General features: G+C 40.5%; 1 protein-coding gene across 2 annotated transcripts in view; it reads right to left on the minus strand.

Annotated features, from left to right (window-relative positions):
• Positions 1 to 3,000: 3,000 nt before the first annotated feature.
• Positions 3,001 to 26,727, minus strand: part of jade2 (jade family PHD finger 2) — a 162,390-nt gene continuing 138,663 nt past the window's right edge. Inside the window, exons 12-14 of one of the 2 annotated variants that reach the window (XM_041052404.1) lie at positions 23,931 to 24,062; positions 13,765 to 13,910; positions 3,001 to 11,546 (exon numbers count right to left, since the gene is read on the minus strand). In XM_041052404.1, the coding sequence (XP_040908338.1) occupies positions 10,755 to 11,546; positions 13,765 to 13,910; positions 23,931 to 24,062 (1,070 nt within the window). In that variant the 3' untranslated portion in view covers positions 3,001 to 10,754. The remainder of the gene's footprint in view (positions 11,547 to 13,764; positions 13,911 to 23,930; positions 24,063 to 26,727) is intronic. The other variant, XM_041052405.1, reaches the window with a different exon arrangement.

Raw genomic sequence — 26,727 nt, forward strand, 5'->3', positions numbered from 1 at the left:
GACTTTCTGTGTGATTCATTTTGTGATTGAACATATCGAATTCTACAGGACACATTGTCAGTAAGTATTTATGCCAATTTTGTCAGAGGACAATCAGAAAACTATGATTTGGTCGATGACGCATTTTCAAAATTTAGCCGGCTTAGTGTGAACGTTTGCTAAAGGTGTGTTCAGACAGAAAGTGCAGCAAAATTTTGCCTCACATTACTCATGCAAATTTGACCAATGGACCATTGTGCATTCCCCTTAACAACTAATGTACTGACTGCACAGACATTAGCAACATATGAAGTGACAGTGTGTGTGTGTGTTTGTGTGTGTGTGTGTGTGTGTGACTGCTCACCAGTACCTGACTTTATTTGTTTTTCGTCAGTCCCTCTCCTTTCTCCTCTCGTCTCTGTACATCTTGCGGTTTTCAGATGCGGTCATGTCTTCGCCTCAGTTCATGCAGCCCCCAGGCAATTTAACATCTAATTGTGCCCATTTGCATCTTTCCAGTTGTCTAAGTTTCATCTTGCGTTCTGTTTGAACACACCTTACGTTCCCTTCAGATGAGGAAGACAAGGAAGAAAAAGATTTGAGTAGAACAAAGGGAGAGCGCAGCAAAAGGTCAGTCATCTCACCGGGAGAACGGCTGACCTGCTGTACAGTTTTAACCACATTTAACCCAGATTCTCTCTTGCCATGCACACACAAACCAGGATTTCTTCTCGTGTCTGCTCACTCATTTCTGAGCCCCCTGCAACCACACACACGCCAGTCTGTACACACATGCATTTTCAGAATAATAGCATAAAGAGAGAGGCTGCACCTTCCCCAATTTGGGCAATCAAAACAGCTGTTGCTGCCCTGCATTTATCAAAGATTGGACAATGGAAGCAAACAAAGACAGTACATATTTGCCTCAGAGGAAGATGATAAACGTTTGCTTTGTGTGTAAGAGAGAGAGATAAAGAAATCAGGTTACAACAGCACAGAAGAAGAACAACAAAAAGATAAAACATCAAATCAAGAGAAAGAAATAAAGCAGAGACAGAGCAGTGAAAGTGCAAGTGGGAGAAAGAGCAGAGACAGAAATACAGTGCAGAGGGCCTCTTAACAAATGGTCTTTACTTGCATTTTAAATCCAGATTGTGTCTAGACGTGATTTATCCAGATTACATTTACACCTGGAAGTAAAGTGTCTCCGGTGCTCGCGCTGAAATCACTCTTTCCTTCATAAAACAGATTCCCACCCACGCCCTTTTGTTATATTTATGCTTTGTGTATAGTGCCCAGCAGAACATAAATTTAATGTGACCAAATGTTGTTTTGACCATCAGTGGGAGACGGTAGTTTTGGCCAAATGGATCTTCAGTGAGTCTTGGTCGCATTTACACCTCAATTTGTCTGCGGTGATGTATGTCTGAGCAGAGTCTGAACCTCCCATGAGTCTAATGGTAAAACCAGATGTAAAGGGAGGTTGAATAAATTGCTCACATTGTGAGAGAGAAAGCATAAATGGGACTCAAGCCAAGTTTCCATCCAGGTTTGAAGTTAAAAAAATAAATCTACACACATTGCCACAATCTGTGATTATGGATATATAAGTAAAAAAAAGTTTACCTGGCTGAATGTGACATTTAAAGAATAAAGCTGGTGTTTCTTTTTTTTTTTTGTCTTACTATCATCTGAAGAAATCCAATGGAAATACCAAAACCAACTCAGCATTAGTCCGTCTCTTTGATACGCAACTATTTAACTTAACTGAGCTTTATGCCTAAAAACATAAATTTTAATTTATTTAAAACTTGGGGATGACACACGATTTTGATGAATTTTTCCCCCCAACAAAATCCAGCAAGACCAAAACTTGAATCAAGACAGTTACTGTAGCCGGCTATGACCATGCCAGAAAATAAACGTTTTTGTGCAACTTGATATGGACATTTACGCTTTAAGCTAAATTTAGAATGAATTGAATTAAGCCTATTTGCTTCTGCTGAACGCGTACGTATCTAAAAACAGCTCACAAATATATCCTTTCATAAAAAATAAAAAAAAAATACTCAATTATTTCCTAAAGCAGCATTATAATTTCTAGCAAACGTTGATCAACTATGAGTAAGCTCTGCAATTGTTGGTGACTATTTTCAGCTGCGGATTAATACACAGTTGGTGTTCTACTGAGTATTTACAGAAGCAGGACTGTGTGTGTGTGTGTGTAAAACAACATTGTGTTTGTTCACGTTAATGAAGGAACATGTCAATAGAACAGTGTGACTCACTGATTACTTTTTTTTCTTTGAATCTATGACACAGAGGAACACAATGCATCAGGCTTTGGATACACACAGACAGTAGTTATTAATAAGATCAGTTCATTGTTGGGTTTGGTTTTTTCATGGGATCTGTTGACAATTATCTTTGTAAGACTTGTTTGTTGTTGGTCTTTACTGCTGAGTAATGTGGAGGGTGATTTATATAGGAAGTCATAGTCGGTATTAAAATATTCTCTAACAAAACTGAATTGTTTTCCGGGCTGTTCATGCCATTTATTGCATATTTTGCCCGTTCCCATTCTGCCTTCCTAATTCGATTGTTACAGATTGTAAAAGAAATACTTGGATGGAGACCTGGCTGCACGGAGAGAGAGAGAGAGAGAGAGAGAGAGAGCGAGAGCGAGAGAGAGAGAGAGAGCAGAAAGAAAAAGAGCAAGAGATGGCGATGAGGAGGCGAGAGGGCAAGGAGAAGGGAAGGGCCTGGTGTTGTTTATATTAGCTGCTTGTTAACTTGACTGTGCGGACAGACTGCAAACAGAACGCTGGGGAAAGAACAAGTTGTACTCTTTCTCTGTCTGCCTCTCTGGCTACGGTTCAGTAAATGTCTCCCTCCTCTCCTCTCTTTCTTTTTATCCATGTCTCTACTCTCCTCTTCCCTCGCTCTCTTTCTCCAGGCCAGAGCAAAACGTTTTCCCCTCCTCACACATACTTCCACAACACGTGCCTGTCATTATTTGTCCTTAAAGCTACAGAAATCCTTTTTTCTTCTTTTACTTTTTTTTTGTTTTTTGTTTTTTTTTTTTTTTGGATAGTCCTATGCTTTATATGTGATTCAAAAAGAGCCATGTCCTGTCCAAAGGAGGCTGATCAGCGGACAGGAGGAGAGGAGGAGAGAGGAGTTGTGGACAGGAGGGATACAACAGGAGGGGTGCTTTTGGGGATTCAGGATGGAGCAGCAGGGGGGACTTTGCTGCTGGAGAGAGGAGGAGGAACAAACAGGGAGGATGTTGGATGGCGGAGGCAGAGTAAGGTGCGCAGTTTGTGCAGATGGGAGATTTAGTCTTAAAAACACTTCTTAAATCTGCTCTGGAGGCAGAAGTAATCTCATTGTGTTGAACCTTAGTGGAGCCAGACACAGAGTGTATCTACCTATGTGATACTGCACCGAAGCCAACTGAAATCTCAAAAGAAAAAAAAAAATAGGAGGACATAATTTAGACGTGTGCTTCTTCAGGTTTCTTTCAACCTTTAACATGAAAATACACATGGAAAACAGCTATCAGCAGCTGAGAAAGCTCTAACTTCTCAGGAAGCCGATGAGTCATGTGAAACAATTAGTTGATTAATTCATAATTTGAGCGAATGAAAATGAACTTGGAAACAATTTTGATAATCAATTCATTGTTATAGTTATTTCCCCAAGCGAAAACTGTAAATATGGTTCCAGCTTCTTAAATGTGAAGATTTGCTGCTTCTCTGTTTTCATATAATTCCAAACTGAATTTAGAACCATTGGTTGGATGAAACAAAGCATTTGAAGACATCTCCTTGGGCTCTCAAAACATGTGTTTGACATTTCACAGACCAAAGGATTAATCGTTTGCAACCTTGGCAGCCTCGTTGCGGGATTACTGTGATTTGTGTATTTCTTAGAAATTGGCAGGCGGTGAAATTGGTAGTTTAGAACGTGCTGTTAAATGATCTGGTCTCAGGGGTAAACATGAAGCACAACATTCCTATTTCGCAAGGATCTTTGTTGAATGTCACTGCCTGAAAATCATGAAAAATTCCCATTACCACTTCCTTCAGCCCAAGGTGAGCCCATCAGATTGCTGGTTTCGGTTTATTCAGTTCAGTTCAGTTTATTACTTTATAAGACAAAGCAGAAAACCGTCATAACTGAGTAGCTGTAACTGGGGAATGTTTGGCATTTTTGTTTGAAAAGTTACTTCGGCTAAAACTAATTATTTTCATCATCAATTAATATGCTGATTATTTTGTCTATAAAATATCAAAAAATACTGAAAAATACCTATTACGATTTCTCACAGCTCAAGGTGATGTCGTCGTTTGCTTAAAAAGTTGCTTAAAAAAAGATTATTCAGTTATCAAAATAGTTGATTCATTTTTTTGTCATTTGTCTAATGAATTCCTTGACTTATCACTGCAACTCTAAAATAGACTTAAACGATTACATGATTATCAAAACAGTTGCAAAGCACTGCTTTTGGTATACATGTACATATGGTGGTAATATAGTTGTAATGCTCCTAGTTTAACTTGTCTGCCTAACTGACGTTCTGAGTTTATACTGACTGTACTTTCCTGTATTGATCTTGGCATACCAGTTATCTTTCAACACTATGAATGACCAACTAAAGGCCCTCTGATTCAAATCACTGTGGCTCTTTGATTCCACCAATTTAGATTTAATTCGACAAATGAGCTTGATTCTGCCTCCACAGTAGCTCTGCCTGTGAAAGGAGTTTGTATGACTAAAGCTCCAATCTGTGCAGTGTGTCTGGGTTGTGGATGTTGAGACCTTGAAGCCATAACTTTGCTGTAACAGAGAGGAGAGCAAAGCGCCAGTAAAAACAGAGGAAGCAGATAATGAGTCAGCTTTCTAGTTTGATACGAGCCACGGTGGCCAGCTAAAGCGTTACAAAAGAAAAAAAAAACAGCTTACAAAGGCTTTTTCAAAACACGGAAAATGAAAATGTCTCTAGTAGTAGTTGAACAGTATTATACATAATTGTAGATGTATATAAACTCCAGCGGTAGGTAGGTAGGTAGGTGGGTGGGTTTGTATGGCTGGCGTAGGACATTAAAGCAAGGACTGTCAATGATATCAGAAACAGAAAGTACTAAGCAGTCATCGGGTCTCACTCAATCACATAAGGAAGTCTGCATTTCCAAACGGATTTAGAATAAATAAAACTTTCATCAAGATTTCGATTCTGGATTCTAGGCTTTTCAAGAAAATCCAATGTACATAATCTGCAACAAGGTGTATTAGCAGTAATTCCCATTGACCTTTGTTACAGAGATAATGACTGCTTTCACATGAGCCCAGCAGGTATTTCGTGTCCCCAGACTACTTTGATTGAAAGCTCATTCCGTGGGAAAATAGAAACCCTGGCCTGAGAGTGAAGTTGGGGCATCAAGGTTTTAAGCATTGGCCAATCCAGGCTTCACTGACCTGACGACAGCCTCAAACCACTTTCTTACTGGACAAAGGAGCAACCACAGAGGAAAAGAGATATTGTATGAACAGCATTCTGATGCCCCTCTGGTTCCCCAAAACCACATCAGCGCATTTATCACTTTGTGTCTTAAAATAGTGGAAATCAAACTTTCGTCCACCAGGAGTAACACTTGGAATTTAAAGGTTTTTTTTTTTTTTTTTTTTTTGTTCCAAGTCAAGCACATATTGGCTTGTACACCAAAATTTCCCAGCATTTTATTGGTGGATGGCCCTAACCTACCTCTCTGCTAATAAAAAGCTTTAAACATGATCTTTGTGCAGCTGAGGAAGTTCTGAGGAACCCAGCCCTGCTGGTGCAGTGATGTCTTTCCAAGGAATTTTACAACAGTGTCGGTACAGTAGACAGCAGCTGTGTGAATTGTGGGCGAGGTTCCAATTACCTGCAGCAATCAGTGTTGGCCTTTGAACGGCTTTTCAGCTTAAGTCTAGGAATTCATCTCTGTGTAGGTGTGTTTCTGACCTGCCACTACATGCACAATGCCCACCAGCTTATTTCTGTGGTGTAGCATTCATGCCAACACCTGGGGGAGAGTGTTGTTTCTGACACATGCACCAGCTCACCACTTAGAAAACTGTATAGTTGTATATTTATCCATTACGCATAATGTCTTAACTATGCACTCTAAATGGTAAGAAGGCACAGAAGACGTAACCTCCAATATTTCACAGTTTTTTCTGCTGATACTGACACTGATGCTTCACTTTGACGCAAAAAATTTAAACACCATTAAAGATTAAATATGGAAAAGAGAGGAAAAATATACACAATCTCATATCGTGGATATTTGACCTGTCAGAGTTGCAAAATTCAAAGATCATCAGAGCACTTTTTCGGGCTGTGAGCCAACACCCACACCAGTGTACCACACACAGGACAGTGATGCTTTGAAGTTGTATTCTAGTGGATATTGATAAAAAGAACCTGCAAAAGACTCCAGTCTACAGTATCTACGAAGCGTAAGGAGAGGGCATTGAAGCCACACTGTAAATATAGAATAATAACCAGTTTGTGTTTGCTAAGGCTGCACAATGTCCAGGAAAAAAACCCCTGAAACTGCAATTAATCAAAATGGCAATTTGCCAGAGAAGGTATTACAGTGCTGATCTTGGGTTAAACGCTGACTTGCAAATGAGAGAGGATCTTTAGAAACAGCCAGTCTAACTCACCTAGCCACCTCCACAACTTTCTGCAGAGGAAATTCATGTTTTTTCTTGTCAGCACTGTGCAGCCTTAGCATTTGCTACTACATGTTAAGGCCGCACATGTTGAGGCCTTATCTAATACCACTGTCTACAAAGTCAGGCTACTCTGAACATTGAATATTGAAACCAAGATTACATTTTTCTGTCTTAGCAATACATGAATGGTAATAACCACCCAGCGGAGGATTCTGTGGACCGTAATGATACTTCACCACATCCTCACTTCATAACACAAGCTTTGTTACGGTTATTGTTGTTGTCTGTGTTGTTATGATCAGTTTCCATGTGAATTGTAAAAGTGGTAGCCAACATAGAAGCCCAGAATCGTCCACCTGTCCTGTATTTATGCTGTTGTAGTTCAAACCGCCCCCCCCCCCCCGCCCACCTTTTAAAAGAGGGTTTTTACAGACTTTGCCTCTCTGTCCCAAAAGAGAGTGTGGCAGACTAACAATGAATCTTCTATGATGGCTACACCTGAAGGACAAAAGAGACAGTGACTGTCACCTGTACTAATACTCTCCTGCTGTTAGGGGGCGTTTCACTCTGAGTAAGCTCATGCTTCCTGATGCAGTCAGGACCACATATACATAAAAAACTAGTCATCTTGTACATTATAACCCTGTTGTACCAGCTCTGGTGTGTGTGTCTGTGTGTGAGCTGTATGTTGTGTGTTCAGTTAAGCAGCATTTGGCTTTTTCTGAAGGGGGTTTATATGTGTGAGTCTGTGTTTACGGACCATCGCCAGCCATTGACAGGCTTTTCTGTGTGAACCCCCATGAATGCAGATCGGGGAGAATTCAGGTTCAGTTTATTGGTGGTGGTGTAATAGAATTATCAGCGCCAGTAAAGGGGTTCACACAACACCACGGCACCGTGCCTGAGCTTACAGTGTTTCTAACCGAACCGATTTGGACAGCGCTGGCAGAGTTGTTTGACTTCCTTATCTTAACATTTTTCATCTTGAAAACCAGAGACGGAGCATGTGTATGTGTTTTGTAGATACGGTGTAAATATGCTGCTTTGATACACAGATCTGTTCTTTGGTGTGGTCACTTCAGAGGACAGGTTAGAAGCTGTCGACACAGAAAAAAAAAACAGAGGAAGTAGATTGGACTTGCACCTCTATTTAAATGTCTGTTCATCAGACCTGGGTAAAGCAGCCCTTAAAAATCACTTATTTCACCCCAATTTGGCCCCAGATGGGTGGGATCTTAGCTGCAAGAAAGGTAAGTGAATGAAAAGAAAGTCCCTTCTTGTAGTTGACCACCAAGTCAATATTATCTGACCTCTCCCGGTCATCTGGTAACTGGTGACAAGTTAAAATGAGCATTAATTATTGGTTGAGACAGGTGAACCCAGGGCTGATGGTCTAATGGTCACACTGAGAGAAGGAGCATGCTCAGTAGTAGTCATGTAGGAGTTCAAACAGTGAAGCTTGCCAAATAAGGAAGTTTCTAGACATACACACATCACTTTATATATATATATTGTATATGATATAAAATATGTATATATATATATGTATCTACGTCTTGCGTCGCTTTTTCGATAAATTTTTTAACCTTTTATTCTTCTTTTTTAAAAGTTTTTTTAACCCCTGAGAATACCATGGACTGCTTAAGTACAAAATACAACTCTCTGAGAGAACAACAAAAAGTTATTTTTTTTTAAAAACAAATTTACAAACAACTCAATTCTTGAACTTAAGAGCGCAGGCCTCTGAAGCTGATTATTACATTGTCATTCAACTAACAGGAGGAAAAGGTGCAGCAGAGCCATCAGTGTCGAGAGCTTGGCCCCGTCAAACTTCAGTGGTTGCCATACTGGTGCCATAAAACTGCTCCATGCTTAGCCGAATAAAACTGTATTGGGCGTCAAAATTATAAATCGCATAGATACACGTGGATGATCTTGAGTAGGAGTAACTCGTTTCTTTTGATGACTGTTGCCCAAAGGCTGCATTGTAAACCCTGGTGGCCTCACATAGTAACCAGCAATAACTGGCTTTTGAAGACTTCAGTGTCTCAAAAATCATCAAATGATGTGGATGAACTGCACAGTGGATGCTCATGTTAACCAACACAGTGAATCAGTGATTGTTTTATATGAACAAGGCAAAGGTTTAGGGGAAAATGGTTCAGAGAACCTTCAAGCTGTCTGTAATTTAAAAAAAAAATTTTGTTTGTTTTTCCACTCTTAGGTCATGAGATGACGCTGGAGCCAGCGAAGACCATGAGAAGTGGTCGAAAACTCCAGAAAAGTTGGTAAGTGGACATGTGAGGTGAGATTATTGTGTCACATGCTTTGTCCAGTTTTGTTTCATCAATTAACCGATGCCAAATGAGGAGACTCTGCAGTGACCAGATACAAATGGGAGACTGGTGTGTTTCTGCCCCCCCTATGTGATTTCGCCCAAATTTTGGGCATATTTTTACATGCGCAGTTTGAATAATGAAACATTATGGATTAATACCATTGACTTGATGGCTATCAGAGGAAACAGGCTGCTCAAAATACAAAACTTGACAGAATCGACTAGCATGCTACTATTTTATTTTCTGTTGTCCACATGTATCTATGGTTGCTGTCAGCTGTCTCACAGAGGCAGGTGCACACGGTGCAGCCTGGCCAAACTCTGTTCATCGATGGCTCTGGACTGCAGCGATCTAGTTATGGGGGCACAGAACAGTAGGCAGCTCTTTGCACCGATAATACGGTATGGCTCTGCTTTGCTAACTGTTGCAGATGCTTTGTTGATTAATGGCAAACGCTGCATTTACATCCTTGTTTCAGGCACTAGACAATTGTTAAGGTGACAAGGAGCCCAATGCTGGCTACACCCGGTAACCAATGTGACTGGATTACCTTTTGGTTTGATTGTTACAAATCCGATTGAAAAACGACTCATTGATCTACTTACTGATTGTTTGGTTGATTAAGAAGGTGGGGTGTGTGGGGTTTTGAGGGGAGGCAGGGGCACAGGGCGAGCGACAGAAGGCACAGAGTTTCTACAATGATTTTTCTCCAAAGATTGAGGCTAAAAAAAAAAAAGAACTTATAATTAGGAAGAATTTGAAAGCAGCTGACAAAAGTCAGACCAAATATATCAACAACGGCTGTGATGTGAGCAAAGGGATTTGCTTATGGTAGTTTGTATGTCTGTATGTCTGTGTGTTTGTGTCTCTGTGTGACAATCTGAATGAACACCAGGGTTGGGGTCAATCTGTTTACTACTCAAGACTTGGAAAAGCTGGAGATGGTTTTTTTTGACTATGAAGATAAATTTGAAGAATGAAATCACTGTACATTTTGAAACTGAGCCAACATGATGAGGATTGACCCCAACCCTGAATGAGCATCTATTATACACACAAGTGCTTACATTACAGCTCTTATGACTAGCTAGTTGTGCTTTTCAAGGCTGAATACATGGTATCCCACGTAATCCCCACACATATTTTGAACAAATCTGGTGTGACATTGTCTTTTCATTGAATATGTTCAAGAAAACAAGGACTCGTTGGATGTATATCAGGCCATAAAAGACCAAAAGTGAAGCAGACCCTGAAACCAACTTGAAGAATATTAATAATAATAATGCCCCAAAGTGTTTGTTCCCAAGTCTGGTAGATACCACAGACATGAGGCCAGAACCGGGTACGTCAACGCCCAGAAACAAAAGAAATCTGAAACACAAAACAAAAAAAAAAGGGACTAAATGTAATGTTTGTTTCCTAGTTGTTGAATGTATCGCGTCTTGAAGTTACCTACTAAACTACGGTCCGGTGGAGAAGCTTTACTGTACGACAGGCAAACGGCTACATTCAAATCCCCCCCCTCTCAAAAACAAAGCAGGTAAGAGCTGAAGAGATTTTCCATTGGTAAATGTGACAGGGATTTGGTTGAACAAAGCCATCAAGCCATGTTTTGTAGACTGTATACTGGGCACAGATGGAGAAACAATTAGCCAGTGGGACTCTGCTTGGATAACTGTGTTTGTGTGCGTTGATTTGAGTCTTAGTTCCTTAGGATGCCAACACGCTCCTTCTCAACAGGTCCTCGTTCCCAGAATGCAACTGTGGCAAGCGGAGTTTGCGTCCGCCAGAGCGTGTGTCCGAGTCGCTCTGCTCGCCGTCAGAGAAGTACCCGTCAGTCTCGGTAGCGTCCAGCAGGGATGTGTCCTTTCCTGTGAGAGGCAGGTCCATGGACTCCAGCCCCCCTACACCTCCACTGACACCCCTGCCTCTTGATTTACCCTGGCGGGGCACACGGACCCGTGGAGCCCCGCCACGAAGGATCGCCCCTGTGTCAGGAACTGTGACCCCAGGGCTGGAGGCCGGAGGCGGAGATGAACTTGTGGTGAAAACAGATCCAGCCCCTGATGCAACACCATTCCCTGCGTGGATGCTGTCCCAGGGGCCGCGGTCCTCCGAGATGTGACAGGAATCCATTTTGGAGATGGGTGGCTGTGGTGGTGGGTCCCCCTGCAGGTCAGAGCTCCTGGTCTGGTGGTGATGAAGGTGGTGGTGGTGCAGGGCCTTGGAGGAGCCCCTGGACCTCTCTCCTTTCCGGCCCACATGACTGGGCTTTTCCTCCGCCACACTCCCCAAGAGGCTCTTTGCAGTGGATTGGCTGCTGGCAGCGGAAGCGGCCGCTGCAGAGAGAAGCATCTGGGGCTGGGTGGGGCTGGTGGGTTGTCCACGAGCACGAGGCTTGTTGTTCCCTCGTGGTTTGCGGCCCAGCTGGGGTGTTTTCCAGGTGGACTGCATGGAGTTCTCCATCATGAGGTTTAGCAGGCTCTCCTCCCCCTGCAGGAGCTGCATGAGAAGGGGAGAAAAGAGGAGGTGAGGTATGGAAAGACAGGCATTGGAGATGAAAGAGATGTGATGAGAGGATAAGAAGTAAAAGCAGAGCTGATCAGAGTAAATAAGATGAGAAGAAAACAGACAAATCAGATCGCTTTTCAACAATATGAATTTTACATAAAATATTCATGATATAAGTGGAAAGTTGCTCATAGATCAATGCAATTAATTTGCCTGTTGCTTATGTTTCTGGTTTTGAAAGCTCACATTGTTGCCCAAAATATTTTGGAAAAAAAAAAAAAAAAAAAACTCCACACCCACCCACCAACCACCCACATTTCCAACAGCTCAACAGTGGAGGATGTGACACATTTTTTGAGCAAAAAAGCAAATGACAAATCTGACATATCCTGACAGCATTTTACACTGTGATATTTGTTTTTTTTATGTTATTAAAAAAAGGGCTTTTATTAAGTGTGTCAACTACAGGCCACTGTAACTCGGAACCTGTAGTGCTGTTTGCTAAAAGTCAGTGACGACTTAACAGCCTTTTAAAAATACTGTTTATTTTTGCAGATCTTTCTTTGAAGGATATCAGGTATCAACATCTCATTCTACTTTATTGAAAAATCACTGTGTTCCTGTTCCTTTTTTTGTTGTTTGTTTTTTTGTTCCACAACACATTTCCAAACAATGGAGTTATATCATGCATTCTGGTTTGAGCCCCCTGCCAATCAATACACAAACAGAGCACATTCCTGAGGAGAACAGCAGGTCAGCCACAGTGCAGCTCTGCTCCGACCATCAGCTCTCTCATCTAACTCATCAACCCACCACAAGAATATAACTTGCTCAGCTCCAAACTCCACTCATTTAAACATTAAGTCTAAAGGTCTTGATCCAGGGTTGAAGTAATTCTATGTGCATGAATGTGGTTGCAAGTGTTGAGGCGTCATTCTTTTCTGTGGGTCTGTGACATCTGACAAAGGTGCTCTTTCTCCACCACAGTTATAATCCACTGTTCTAAATATCAATATCTTTATGTATCAGAACAAAAAGTTTTCTTCTGAAAAGTTCAGGAACTATTCAAAGTTGGTGTGGTAGCTTACATCAAGTTTTGAGACCATGTTTTGAGGCTCATAACTAGGGCTGCAACTAATCATTATTTTCATTACTGATTAATCTGCTGATTATTTTTCTACCAATCGTTTGCTACATAAAATGACACTAAATAGTGACGAATTGCCCATTATAATTACAGAAAGATATTCAATTTACTATTCACTATGCTCAACAGAGAAAAGCATCAAATTCTCGTATTTGAGAAGCTAGAAACATCCAATATTTGACCTTTTTGCTTAAAAAATGACATAATTTACTATCAACTAAGAGATTAATTGACTGATTGTTGCAGCTCTACTTATAACTGATGAAGAGGAAACAATGGCAGAAAATTTTGTGTTGCCAAATCACTAATATAGAATTTTTGGCCTGGGCAGCATTACAAATTAAATACCTAACACTTCAATGCTGCACTCTAACACTGAACTGGCTGTTGGATCAATGAGCCTTGATTGAAGAGCAAGACACTTCACTTATGACTACTTTCACCCTACTGACTTAGTAAGGTCCTCAAACTTTTGCACATGCCAAAATTACTGTTTAATTTTTTTCTTGTGTTTTAAGTTCAGTAAATAAAAAGTAACAGTTCATTAACTTTTGAAGGCTCATTTTTTTTAATGTCTGTTTGCTGCAGTTGTATCTACCTTTTGAAAAGAAGTCTCGCCTACACAGTTTTGTATGGATTTTTCTAATCAAGTCTCCTTCCTGACCAAGAACTCTGTGTAACTTTGGACGTCCATGTCAATCATGTCTGCAGGCAGGACAGTTCCATATTTAGTTCCTGGCACTGGTTTTGTCCACAAGTGTACTGGACTGGAATTTAGTGTGCTACCACTCAGACTGCAGCTCTGTCTAACATAATCCTCCTTTACCTGGTCTGATCCATGTGCTCTCTACATGTACTGGAGCTGAAATAAAGTTCTGCTTGCTGACCACTTTCTATTTTCTAATTTCTTAATATGTTAAAAATCCATTACTGAATTCAATCAGTTGCTGCTCTATCAAAGAAATATCTAATCTGTGTATCAGTATCATAAAATTACAGTCAGCTCAGAAACAGAAACAGCCAAGGCATCATGTTAGAGGCCTCCTGCTGCTGAAGCCCTACCTGGTCGGAGAGCAGGCTGCCACTCTTGTCCCCATGCTGGGCACCCAGAGCCCACTGGCTCAGCATATCATCAGCGGTGATTTGAACCGACTGGGCGAGCCAGCTGTCGAACAAAGAGTTGTCCAATGGGAAGGACTTTGACACACCTGAGGGAGGGGCAAGGAACATAAGCAGGAGGGGAGGAGGATGCAGGGCAGAGGAGATGGGTGATATCAAGGTAGAGAGAGAGGTAGAGATTGAGCAGTGATGACAAAGGGGGGAGAAAAAGAAACAGAATTGGTAGGAATGAAGGGAAGAAAGATAGAGGGAGAGAAGGGGGAGAAAGACAAAACAGACAGGTGAGGTGAACTGCACATTTTTCATAAATTTAAAAAAAGTTACAAGTACACCGAGGCTTTTCAGAGCCACAATGCAAGACATTTGTGCCAAACCGCAAACCACACGATGTTCAATACAGAGTTAGCTTCAGTTCACTCCATTCAAAAGAGGCACTTCAATTCAAATGGTAATAAATGGGCTGAGTTTTTTTTTTCTTTAACACCGGCTATGAAACTATTTTTGAATATTAAAGACAAGCCGCTCAATTTGGATGACTTTGCTCAAATCTAAAACAAAATGACTCCTAAATGTCCTCAATCTGATTTGGTAGAATATGACACACGTTCTTAGTTGTTTACATTAATTATTGATTACTCTCAAAATAAACAGAATCAAAAATGTGATGTAACATCTCAAAATTGGTGTTAATCTCTCACGTAGCTCTTCTAAATGTTATTTATTGTATTTTGGCCTCATTATTTTTATAAATGGAAGCACAGCACCTTCTGTAGATCTACTGGAAAGAGAAAAAAAAACAAGTGGTCACAGTGACATTTACAGTATGTATCAATGAGCTCCAAACAAAAATGAAGATATAAACCTATTTTACAGCAGAAATTCGGTTTCCTGTCTCCTTCCCACCACTGCGTTTGCCACACTCTGGTCTTTATACAGGACTGTCACAGCCCAGGACTGTTAGCAGTGTGAGTGTGTTCAGTTATGTGTGTATGTGGGAGGCTGCAGACAAAGCTCCCTGCTTTTAAGTGTGTGTGTGTGTATAATTAGGAGATTTTCATGGCTCCTTTTCTATCATTGTGGGCTGTGGAAGTGCTGCCAAAGCACTGTGAGTATGTCTGTGACATTTTAGTCTTTCCTACTCTGAAACACACACACACACACACACACACACACACACACACACAAACTCATACATACACACAATGCAGTAAAGAGTGAGGCTTAAGGAGAACAGAGAATAGGGGTTGGGATCCATTAGCTTATGTGCATCTTCTCTCCTGTTCCCACAGAAGAAGGTGCCCACATTTTAGCTTGCCTGTCTTTCACTCCTCGCATCTGTACATCCTCTAACACTCAGAGGTAAAAGAACTAGGGTTAGAGGTGGTTTGATAGCATTTCCCTGAATCAATATCCAACATCCAATCCACTTTTCTGAAGCCCTATCATAGTCATACAGGTTTAACACGTGAGAATTAAGAATTAAAAACGGGTTATTGTTCGAGGTACAGCATTATTAGCGTGAATTTGACTGTTGAACTGACTGTGTGGTCCATCTTTCCTTTGACTTTGTATGCTACTGCACTACCTCAGAAATTCCCCTCGCCTTCTGTCTAAAAACACAGAAGAGCTTACAATGTTTTGCTTTTATAGATGACAAAATTGTTATCTATAAACTCCAGATAGATGCACCTAAGACATGAACCTTGATTGGATAAGAATCTGTGCTTTCAGTTCTTTACAAAGAGGCTGTTCATACAAAGCAAGATGATAACAGTGAGACCCCCACACATGATCACAGCTTTGGGCTCTAAAAACAATCTACTCTCTTATTTTTATGAATAACACAAACACTGTCAAAGTGTTGTCTGAAGATTTCAGAACATAATGCGTGTAGACAAAGTAGTCAAAGCGATTTCCTCTGGTAAAAAAATCTGTTTGTATTTTAAAGACAAACAACCTTAAATAATTTTAGACCAATAACAAACAGAGTGAAGGAAAATGTTCTTTGTTGGTACAGCAGAAGGCCAAATTTAATGTGCAGCAAAATCTGAAATAATCTTAAACTCCAGAGGGTGTTTTATCTAGTGAATGGAAAAATAATGAAATTTAGTGTTCTTATTTAGCCAGGAACAACCATTAATCTCTGCACGAGAACACTGGGAGTCTGTCACATCCTGTTTGGCAAACAACTCCCTCTTAACAACCCATAGCAGCAAATAAATATCATCAGAAATGCCAGTAATGTTGACAAAAAACTTGCACACAAAACACATTAAGAAATATATCGATAAGCGCATGCAGATTTTTGTGGTCCAAGCTTTGTTCTCTATTTTCTTTTCTCTACTGTCTTTCCAGCCTCCATGTAAATCTTCACTGCCTATAATGATCTGCCAAGCAGGACAGCAGGAGGTGCTGCTAGGGTGGCTTTAACACCAGCTATCCACCACACACACACGCACGCGTACACACGAGCCGGTCGTTTCCATGACGCAGCATGTCTCTGCAGGAGTCGGGAGAGCTCTGAGGGAGGGAATAGGTGACGGAGAGGAAAAAAGAGACAGTGAAGAAGTGTGAAGAAGACAGGAGGGGGTGATAGAGGAGTGAGTAAGTGGTGTTCAGAGAGAGGAAGGTAAGAGGGAAACCAAGAACATGCCACCGTGTAGTCTGTTGATAACTGTTGCTATACTTCTGGAAAAATATAGGAAAAATATCTTTTTCAGCATCCCACATTAAAGACCATTATGGTGTCTCTATGTTGTTGCCACTGTTTCCTCATTTTTCAAGGGCTGCACTGAAGTATAATGCAACTAACATTCGCCTTAACTTTTTCCTCATATTCAACATGGTAAAACTGCATCATGGTAAAACAACATCTGTTCCACAAAAAGAAAATACAGTACTTTAGGTAGCAAAATGATAAAGAGAGGGGAAACATTTTTTGTGGAATTGCTCTTAATGTATTGAAAATTTCTTTCAGTAAAATATGTTGCAGAAAAAAAAATCAATAATAATAATAAAAAACATGTCACTTTTTGTCCTGCTCACTAACATCTCCAAACAATATTTATTCCCAGAGAAAGCCCACTGATAGTGTAGCTGTAGCTTTTACACAGGATGACGACACTGACTCCTCCTCCATGTTTGGCTACAGCTTAACTAGTGGGATGCTACACCTGTTAGCCATGGCTGTGCTACTGTAGGCTAATACTATGTTTCAAAAGGTCCTGGTGCAGTTAAAACCATCTAAAGGCCTTTTCAGGGCAGTATTACGTGGCAGCAGCAGTTTGGGGAACAGCCTGTCTTGGTCCCAGTGGACACTACTCTGTCTCACAGCTACAAAAAGCCCCAGGATGGCATCAGCGAGCAGCTGATGTTGCAGCAGCGAGCAATGATTTGCGAGCTGGCTAGCCAAGGAATGCACTAGCAACAGGACAGGGCCAAGACCAGGCCTGTGCACGAGTGTGTGTATGTGTGTGTGTTGCTAGGTCTAAAGCCCTCACTACAGTCTGATGATTGTTCTCGGGTGCAAACCGTCTCCTTGGAAACTCCATGAGAAAGACAGGGATAGAAACTGAAACAGAGTAAAGGTGTAGGAGGAGCAACAGAGCAATCTAAGGACCCATCAGAGCGACAAAGGAGAGACAAGAAGTGCAGCAGGCAGAAAAAGAGCAAACTAAATACCTGAAGAAGAAATCTGTTATAATCTATTATAATAAAAACATGATAGGACACAATAAGAACACTCAGCATGAATCAACAGAGAGGGACCTGAAAGAATTGAGAGAATTGTTTTGTACAAGAAAAGGGACATTTCACTTGTCTACATGTCTCTTACCATCTAGTGTTAAAATGATCTCACCCTATTCTAATGTGTAATTTGGCTTCATCTTTTTCACCAAAAGAAAACTGGAATTTTTCAACATAATGAGAACTTAAGAACTTCTAAAAGCTCTGTGAGGAAAAGAGGAAAAGGAAAGACACTAAACCTAAGACACCTGTTAATTTATACAGCTGTTACAAAGCAACCTTGAAATTTTTCATCCAAACTGAAAGAAGAGAGATGCTAGAGATGCTATCCTGCACTGAAACTCAGCAGAAATACAGATAGAAAGCAAGACAGCATAATATGAGGACAGAGAGATAGAGACACAGCGTGCTAACCGACTCTTTTTATCTGGTTGTTTTTATGTTTTTATGATTTATTTTTACTGTATTGCATCTGTAAATCTGCAGCACCTTTACAAAGCCCGGCACCTGAATTTGACCTCCATCACTGTAGTATGGCACGGCTCAGAAGACATTTGCTTGGGTCAGAGATGTCGTTAGTAGAGGCAGACCAAATTTACTTTGCAGGTGATTTGTTTACTTCTCTCACCGGTATTATTTCAGCCACAGTGGGATATCTGATGCATAAACTTGCTGAACGTCCTTGAGTTTAGTTTCTCATTTTCAAAGTGGAAAAACACAAGGCCTGTTTAGAAAATCAGATTTCTGTCCAACGATAAACTGAAATCTGTTACTGAATAAACAGAACTTTCAGAATCATGCTACATTTAATTCATACAATGACTATCTCCAAAAAGTTGTTGGCCAGGTTTGGGGGATTGAGAGACAATAACTCACTTTGTTGATCTTGCCCTGTTGTTGGCCAATCAGTTCTTTGTGGATGTGAAGTAAACACTCAAACATTCAGATTAGATTGGATTGCATTTTTTAACAGAATTTTGTTGTGGATCTCAGTTTTAAGGATGAAACTCCTCAGTGCCTGTGAGGGTGACACCGGGAAGACTTCAAAACAATCTCCCTTTTCCAATCACCACTGGCATATGGGCCCCACTAATAAACAGTGGGGATAGGGGACAGTACATCTGAGAAGGAGTTATGGTACATGTCTGTCTTCTTGATCCCAGAACACTGAGAGGAAGACAAAGCCCTGGGAGACAGGACCAGACCCGACAGAGAACAGATGGCCTGACACACACACACACACACGCACGCACACACAAACACTCGCTCTCTCTGAGACTATGAGATATGAACACATACAGCATGCAAAGACAAACACACAGATGACACACTGAGACAGGAGTGATATATAGATAAAACACTGACAAAGGAAAGCATACATACAGACACACTAAAACAGACAAATGATATGGCTGCACACAACAAAAGCCCACCACGTACACAGAAGGGCTTGTTTGTCATGGAAACACAATATGAACAATGATTTCTAAGCATCTATTCCACACCAAGATGCAGGGCCTATCCCTCAGCAGTCAGGTAGAAAGACTGAGATAGAGGAAGAGAGGAAGAAAGATAAACAGAAAGGAGGACTGTTATAACACAAGAGCCAAAGATAGAAAAACAGAGGAGGGGGGGGGGGGGGGGACTTCGACCGATAAATAGAAAAGGAGAAGGAGATAATATCAGAATAGGAAGCAAGTGAGGCAGAGCAAAACTACTCTCCTGTCCTCTGTTATCATCTGTTTATTGATCATATTCACTTCGACAGGAAAGTACTGTTTGCTCTGCGATGCTCAGCTCTGGTTAAATAAGGAAATGAGAGACAGTCCTGCGTCATCGCTGATAGTCATTGTTTGTGTGTGTGTGTGTGTGTGTGTGTGTGTGTGTGTGTGTGTGTGTGGGTGAGAAGCTCAAAACATCTCCACCAGATTGTATCTTCCAAGTAAGATGCAAATTCACATATGATGATGGACATAATTCTATATACTCTCTCTTTTTCTCTGTATATACATGCAGATACAGGTGATAAAGGAAAAACCTGAATAATATATATGACTAGACTGGATTCCATATACTGCATATTATACTGTACACATGTACTAGAGTTTGACCAGATCAAATGTTTAATGAATGACACTTCCAAAACAGTCAAGTTTGAACCCTCAATAAATCCCCCTCAAAATTAAAAGAATTTATGGATTTCCTGGAGAACATTATTTCTCTGAAGGTGAAATACCCTCTAAACTTTATTCAGACCATCACAGTGCACAGAAGCTCTTAAACTTTTTATTAAAACCAATATAATGACAGAATGATTTCAAAGTAAAATTCAAATTAAGATCCTTTTACGATAATGTTATGTTAGCAGAACAGAAAAGGCCGAACTGAGTTAACTAGAGTTTATCTTGACTGAAATTAAAGCTTCTGTGCACATTTTGGATCCAACAGCTTAATAATTAGCTTTGCAAGAATGAAGGTGAAGTACTTTGTGAATGCTTTGTAAACCGTCACTCAGAGACAAGCAAAGGTGAGAACCAAGCCATAGAACTATCAAACAAGTTGGCCAACTAAGGTACACTGCACCTCTTTACAAAACATCCAGCCAACTCTGATCAGGGGCAAAAATAACTGGCATCATGGCTTATTTTCATTTCAAAAGACCTGCACCTGTACAGCACTGTGGATAATAATGGGTTTCCCTAGAAAAAGATTTGCAGCAGAGAGGGTATTCTTCACTGCTGGAGACATAATGCTGGTAAGAGTGCAGCAGAGCGCTCTTATCCAGAAAACATAGACCGGTTTTTCTTTGTATGTGGTCAGGAAACTACATGTTAATTTCCATGAATTCATTCTTTCTCATGCTGGCAGAAGACTGTGACATGGTTCCAAGGTATTGCAGTTTTACTGTTTTTCCAAATAATAAAGCCACATACTCTCACACACTATTTTTTTTTTTTGTTTTTGATTTTCAGACAAAGACCTTGATCAAGACCAGCTACCTTAACTGCCAGGTGCGTTTCATATTGCTATTCAGGGAGACACACTGGAGTAAGGGCCCGAAAACGAAGCAACTTTCTCGAAATTGAATCATGAAACCACAAACTTAAGTAGTCTAACTGTGAGACTCCCAAACATTCTCATCCTTAACAGCCAATATGAATGTTCGCTAAAACTACTGACCCATATACAGGTCCAGCCCCAGCAACATGCATTGCATGATTCATACAGGAGATGCTAGTTTCTCAAAACTCCAAACTCCTAAAAGTGGAAACTGAATCTTCCTGGGTATATGGATGGATTTTATATTACAGAAATGTTAACACAGAGAGAGGTTAAGCTTATCTGTATACAATTTGCTATAATCCCTCAAAGTCAGAGCCCATTTAGTTATCACCAGAGTAGCTCCAGGTTTTATCCTTTGATGACAGTTGAAAGTCTTTTGTTTTTTTTTCTCTGGGATCACAGGAAGGACCTGGGCTCTTCACATTTCACATGTCGCTTTAGTGCTGCTTTCAGTGAGCCGAGATGTCCTGTTTAAGTACTTTACATGTGTCTTGTGTGTTGTATGTCGACATTTCTTTTCTTCTTGTCGCAATTCCCCATCACTACTACTTTTTCTGTTTAGGCTGCCATTTAGCTGTTAGGATTCTGCAGACTTAACCTCTGACCTCTATTGAGAAATGGAGTGCGGTAATTTACCTTTAAGAACTGCTGAACTGTTATAAATGTTATCTAGTGTGTAGGTGAGCTGCTTTTATGTACATAAGAAGTCAAAAAAGGAGGATAAATGATACTAGAGAGCACAATTAGCCATCTAAACTCAATTTCATTCAGGCTCTCAGATATTAATCATGCACGGTAATTGTATGTGTAGCCCACAGCTTTTTTTTTTTTTTTTTTAACAGAATGTCACTGCAGGAATATTCATATCTTATTAGATCTAGATACATATAAACAAGCATTATGTAAGACTGCAAGTCCACCTACTTGATGTCCTACATATAGAAGCTATTCACAGCGGAGGTGTTTGTTTTTAGAGGAAGCCTGAAGATATGGAGGACTTTATTCGCCTACACAAACATGCAGTATATCTTCCCTATTCCCTATTTTTTTCCTTACACAATAACAAAAACTTTATAACATTTCCTGCTTTCCCTAAGAGCATCGCCATGTATTTGGTCTTTATGCTATCAATCACTTCAAGCGCCTGGATGTCACCTTTTTCAAACAGCTTCAAATTGTTATTTAATTTTGGGCTGAAACATTTTCAGAGATAGGAAGAGAGAGGAAAGGAGGAAACACTGTCTTTGATCCTCACAGGATCTTGGTTCTGCCACGACCGACAGAGACAGATCTCATCAAACTATCACTGCTCTGCTGTCCCATGAAGCAGAAGCATCTGAAAAAATAAACTGAAGATGTTTTTAGGATGTCAGGAGATATGACATGGATGGATGCTGCAGACACATCAGAGTGCCAACTTTGAAAACAAGCCTGTCTACCTAAATGAATGCAGATACATAGATGGACATGAACAGATAGATAGGGAAGTATTCAGTTTAAAATCTCAAATTCCCATTTTTCTGATTGGAGAAGCTTTGGTATCCGCACCCCTGATTTAACACATCAGTCAACGCATTTCTAGCCCAGCTAACATGAACCTGGATTATTCCCTGAGAAACTCAAGCTCTCAGCCACGAAAAATAGTTACTCATAGTCTCCTCCAGGCCAAACATGTCACTTCTACTCAGTGGAAAATGAAAAAAAAATAAACCTCTCTCACTGCTTAGTGATGGACAAACTGCTTCAGAGTAGTCAGTCTTTTTGACTTTTATGAGGATGTCTGCACATTGAAATGTTAATTTGCACCTCAATAGTCAGGCAGGTGGCTTGTCTTGTGTTGACAACTTAAAAGCTACAGATTCAATCACCACAGAGGCAGTGTGTGTATATCAACAGTCTATCAAGTGTCCTCAAGCGAGACACTGAGCCTTTATCTCCTCGTTCACTTTAAGTCGGTGAGGACGCAAGTGTCAGCTAAATGGCTGTCAATGTTACGAACAAATATCTACATGTGTATAATCTGCATGCTCAATCACCATTTAATATCTGTCTTCTGAGCATCACATGAAGCTGTCATGATCGGTAGCGGGTAATGGATCACCTTCTAGCAGGACAGACAACCATTATCATCCATCCTCATCTCACCAATGATGAGGATTGGCAGTGACAAGCCTCCCTCGCCCTTATTCTATCAGTGTCTCTCTCCCAGTCGCTCATTAATGACAAAGATTAACACTGACAGAGCTGCCCTCTCTCTCTTCTTACCATTGTTTCTATGCCCGGCTTCTCTCCCTCCTGTTCAAACCTTTCACTGCTTTTATCCACATTTTTATTTCTTATTTTTAACAAAACACAGGGCAATGAGGCACTAAATACTTCAGCAGCTATCCACGTCATCAGCTGCCACACTGCACTGTTAAAACTATTTCAAAATCATCCAGTTCCCAAACTTCCCATCTTGACCAGAACTTCTGTTGTACCTCTTAGGAGGATGTTCTGCAGTTCTACCCTCTAAAACATGGTGATTTATTTATTACAGAAAAGCTGAGAGGAGGCCTGCATGTTTTACAGGGATGACATTTTTATAATATCCAATCTTACTGTATCTTTCTCCTTCACTTTTATAGTTTTATTGTTTTCCTGCCCCTGAGTCATGTTACCCTGCCAACAGATTGATGTATCACATCAGATCTGCTGGGCTGAGCTGTGGTCAGCTCCTATTAAAGATTTTACCCTCACATCTGACAATTGATCCGCAGTGATCAACACACAGAAAATGTATGACAACACCAATGATGGATGCATGAAGCATGTAAAAAAAAAAAAGAAAGAAAGAAAGAAAAAGTAATACAGCAGTATGGAAAGGATGCTGACAATAGCAGAATGAAAGCATTTTGTTTAGGCTGCAGCACTCCTGGATGCATCAATATTTTATTTAAGTTTCCAAGCATAAGTCTTTATCAGGATGAAATCAAAATGAAATGATATTATCCTAAGATTTCCAACTTTTATAATGTCTCAGTTGTTTTATTATTTCATTTAACCCTGACATAGGCTTAAATGAAGAGATTTTATATCAAAACGTGGCCTCAAATAAATTATTGATGCATCGAGTCTATGAATGTGCTGACCTTTTGTCAGCATGAGCTCTCATACGGACACACAAACACACACACATAGGCATATGTTCGGGCAATGAGGTGCATTTGATCAGTTTGGAAACACTGCAAACACTGCAGGGCGTACACCCACCCACGCACGCACACGTACACACACAGACACACAAACACACAATGTACCTAGCTCTTTAAGCAGGGAGCCGTTCTCTGACTTCCATCTCTCCTTTTTCTTCTCAGGACTACTCTTCCTCCTCTCCTTCCCTTTCTCCTTCACTCCATTCTGCTTCCTCTTTTCTCCCTTCTGGGTTTTCTCTGCAGAGAGACACAGAAGACGGGCTCAGTTGAAGGATTGAGTTGATTTATTCAATTTAAGCCTGATTTAGCTGGAGCGTGTCACTGAGACTGGGGAACTTCTTCCTTTCAGGTGGAATTCAAGTGAAAAAGTATAGTTGCCAGAGGGAGAAATAAATAAGGAAAAATAGTAAAAACAGTATGTGTGGGGGGGTGGGGGAGTCTCTGGTGAACTTGAATTTAAGGCCTGAGGAAGTACAGTTTGCACACATTAAAGATGAACTCTTTGATTGCGTTAGATTGTGTTGCTTTACTACTCATGTTTTCAAACACATTAAGAGCTTGTGGCTGCTAATTGAGAAATGTTTATATACTGATATCATCCTGGGTGAGCACCCAGCAGAAGTAATCCTCAAAGGCTGATAAGGGTCGCAAGCCAATTTGTGGTTGCAGGAGAGGGGGACGCTGCCTGGTGCAACAGGTGTCACTGACATGTGGAGGGTGTAGGCTGACACTGTAACTGCTTCTAACTGCCCAAAAGACTGGAGATTTACCAGGCAAACAAAATAACATGAGGAGGTTTCCGCTGATGCTCTGAGACCCAGTGAAAGATTTATCTCTGCTGCTGTTACAAAATAAATGTTTTCCATTTTGTCTTGAAAACTTGTGCAAAGTGTTGATCTGAAGGCTGAAAATTCTCATCCCCAGGATGTCAGACAGCTGCTCCTTAAAGATGTCCATCAGATAAGAACACAATGTCTGAAAATGTCTTCATCACAAAGACATAAAAACTCAGGAGATCGTAGTCAGTTAGCTTTACTTCTATTGACAGGTTATTATATGGACATTGGCATCGTGTTTACACCCTGTACTTTATCACTGTGGCCAAAATGTGACTTGCCTCCTGATGAGGTCTGACGATAGTTTAACTTCAATGGCTTCAGTGACACTGCTCTTCTACCCAGATAAAACCTAAATGCCCGGGATGCATGTTAATGCTTGTTGTAAAGTATGTTTAGTATTCGAGTATAAGTTTGAAGGTAAGGCTGTCAGATTTAAAACTCACGTGGCCTTGAAGAACAACACCTCAGTAAACCCCAGTTAAAACAAACAAAGATGGCTCATGAGCTTCCTGTTTATCTGTGTGTGGTTGCACAGTGTCACATCTTCTTGTATCTTTAAATAAAAATCAAGAACTCCAGTCCACCTTTCAGACTTTTTGAACAGAAAAACAACAAAAACCGCAACACTGTCTGACACATTGTCAGACACTGCCTCTCAAGAAAGAGACATACACGCACATATAGCACACAAACACATTAGTTGCATGTCAGTCTTCAGGTCTGTGAGCATGCTGACACACACGCTGTATGACATGTAACAGAGCCCTGCGGAGCACCACCCTGCTGTGAGCTGTCCTCTCACTCCAGGAGACCTCGCTCCCTCCCTCCAGCTGGGAGTGTTGCAGGTAACAACAAACACTGATGTGTACACATGACGAAAGACTAAATAAGAACAACACCTGACAGTACAATTCAGTCCACCACACTAGTCTTAAAAAACTACTACTAATAAACGCTTATGGAGCTATTCAATAAAAAGCTATATAGCTTGTTTTACTAATAATTATAAATTAGATTTATATATTAAAAAGCAAGGTTTTATTGAGTCTGGCTTTCAAGAGGTTAATAACAAAATTACTATCAAATTCAAACAATTAAATCATTAATAGAGATTATTTTAATATCAACATTAACGATCAACACGTTACATTTTATTATTCTATATTTTATCTGACCAAAAGTACAAACCTCAAGTTTACAATGATAAAAAACTGAGAGAAGCAGAAATTCCTTACACACATTATCTTCCTTCCTCAGTAAGATACTGTGTGTTGCTTTTGCTTGAAAAATTAAGTCATTGATTATCAATAAAGTTACAGCTTAATTTTCTTTTGATCAAACAATCAATCGTTTCAGCTCAGCTAAATTCAATACCATTATTTTTTTCTCCTTAAAGACAGAACAAAACTGATTATTGCTCAACTCGGCAGATACACAGATAAACACATGCACGTTTAACGCGCATGTCTGCACACACAGACACACACAGCATGTAAGAAACGATGCAGTCACACTCCACTGACTCACATATAAAGCACAGCGATGATCTCTCTGTGTCTCTCGTTCTATGGCATGGGAAGCCCTTATTGTTGGGATGTCTTGTTGTAACAGTCTCCTGCTGTTTACACAAACACAGAGCTCTGCCTGCTTGGCTAACTAACTAACTCTCCTGCTGCTGGGTATCATCTTCATAGATATGTGTGTATGTGAATGTGTGTGTTATGTGCTTGTGTGAGTGCACTCATTGGTACAGTAGGTGCCGCCTGCAGGTTCATTACTGTTATACTCGGGGTTTAGAACAGCTGAATTTATTTGTTTGTGTATCGCTCAACAGTCACTCTTGGTTGAAATAGTTGACATGGATCATCTGACAGTTAGACACAGCGGCGGTGCTTTGAGCTAAAGGCTAACACGTCTTAGTTTAGCATTTGAACTAACACACTGTACATTTGCACCAAACACAAATTACTGTTGCAGCTGATGGAAACTTCATAAATATTGCAGGTATGTAGCAACGTAAAGTATTGGACAAATTACATTTTTGACCTGCTGATGAAAAGTCA

Source organism: Toxotes jaculatrix, chromosome 12 (genome assembly GCF_017976425.1).
Source record: "Toxotes jaculatrix isolate fToxJac2 chromosome 12, fToxJac2.pri, whole genome shotgun sequence".
NCBI lineage: Eukaryota > Metazoa > Chordata > Actinopteri > Toxotidae > Toxotes > Toxotes jaculatrix.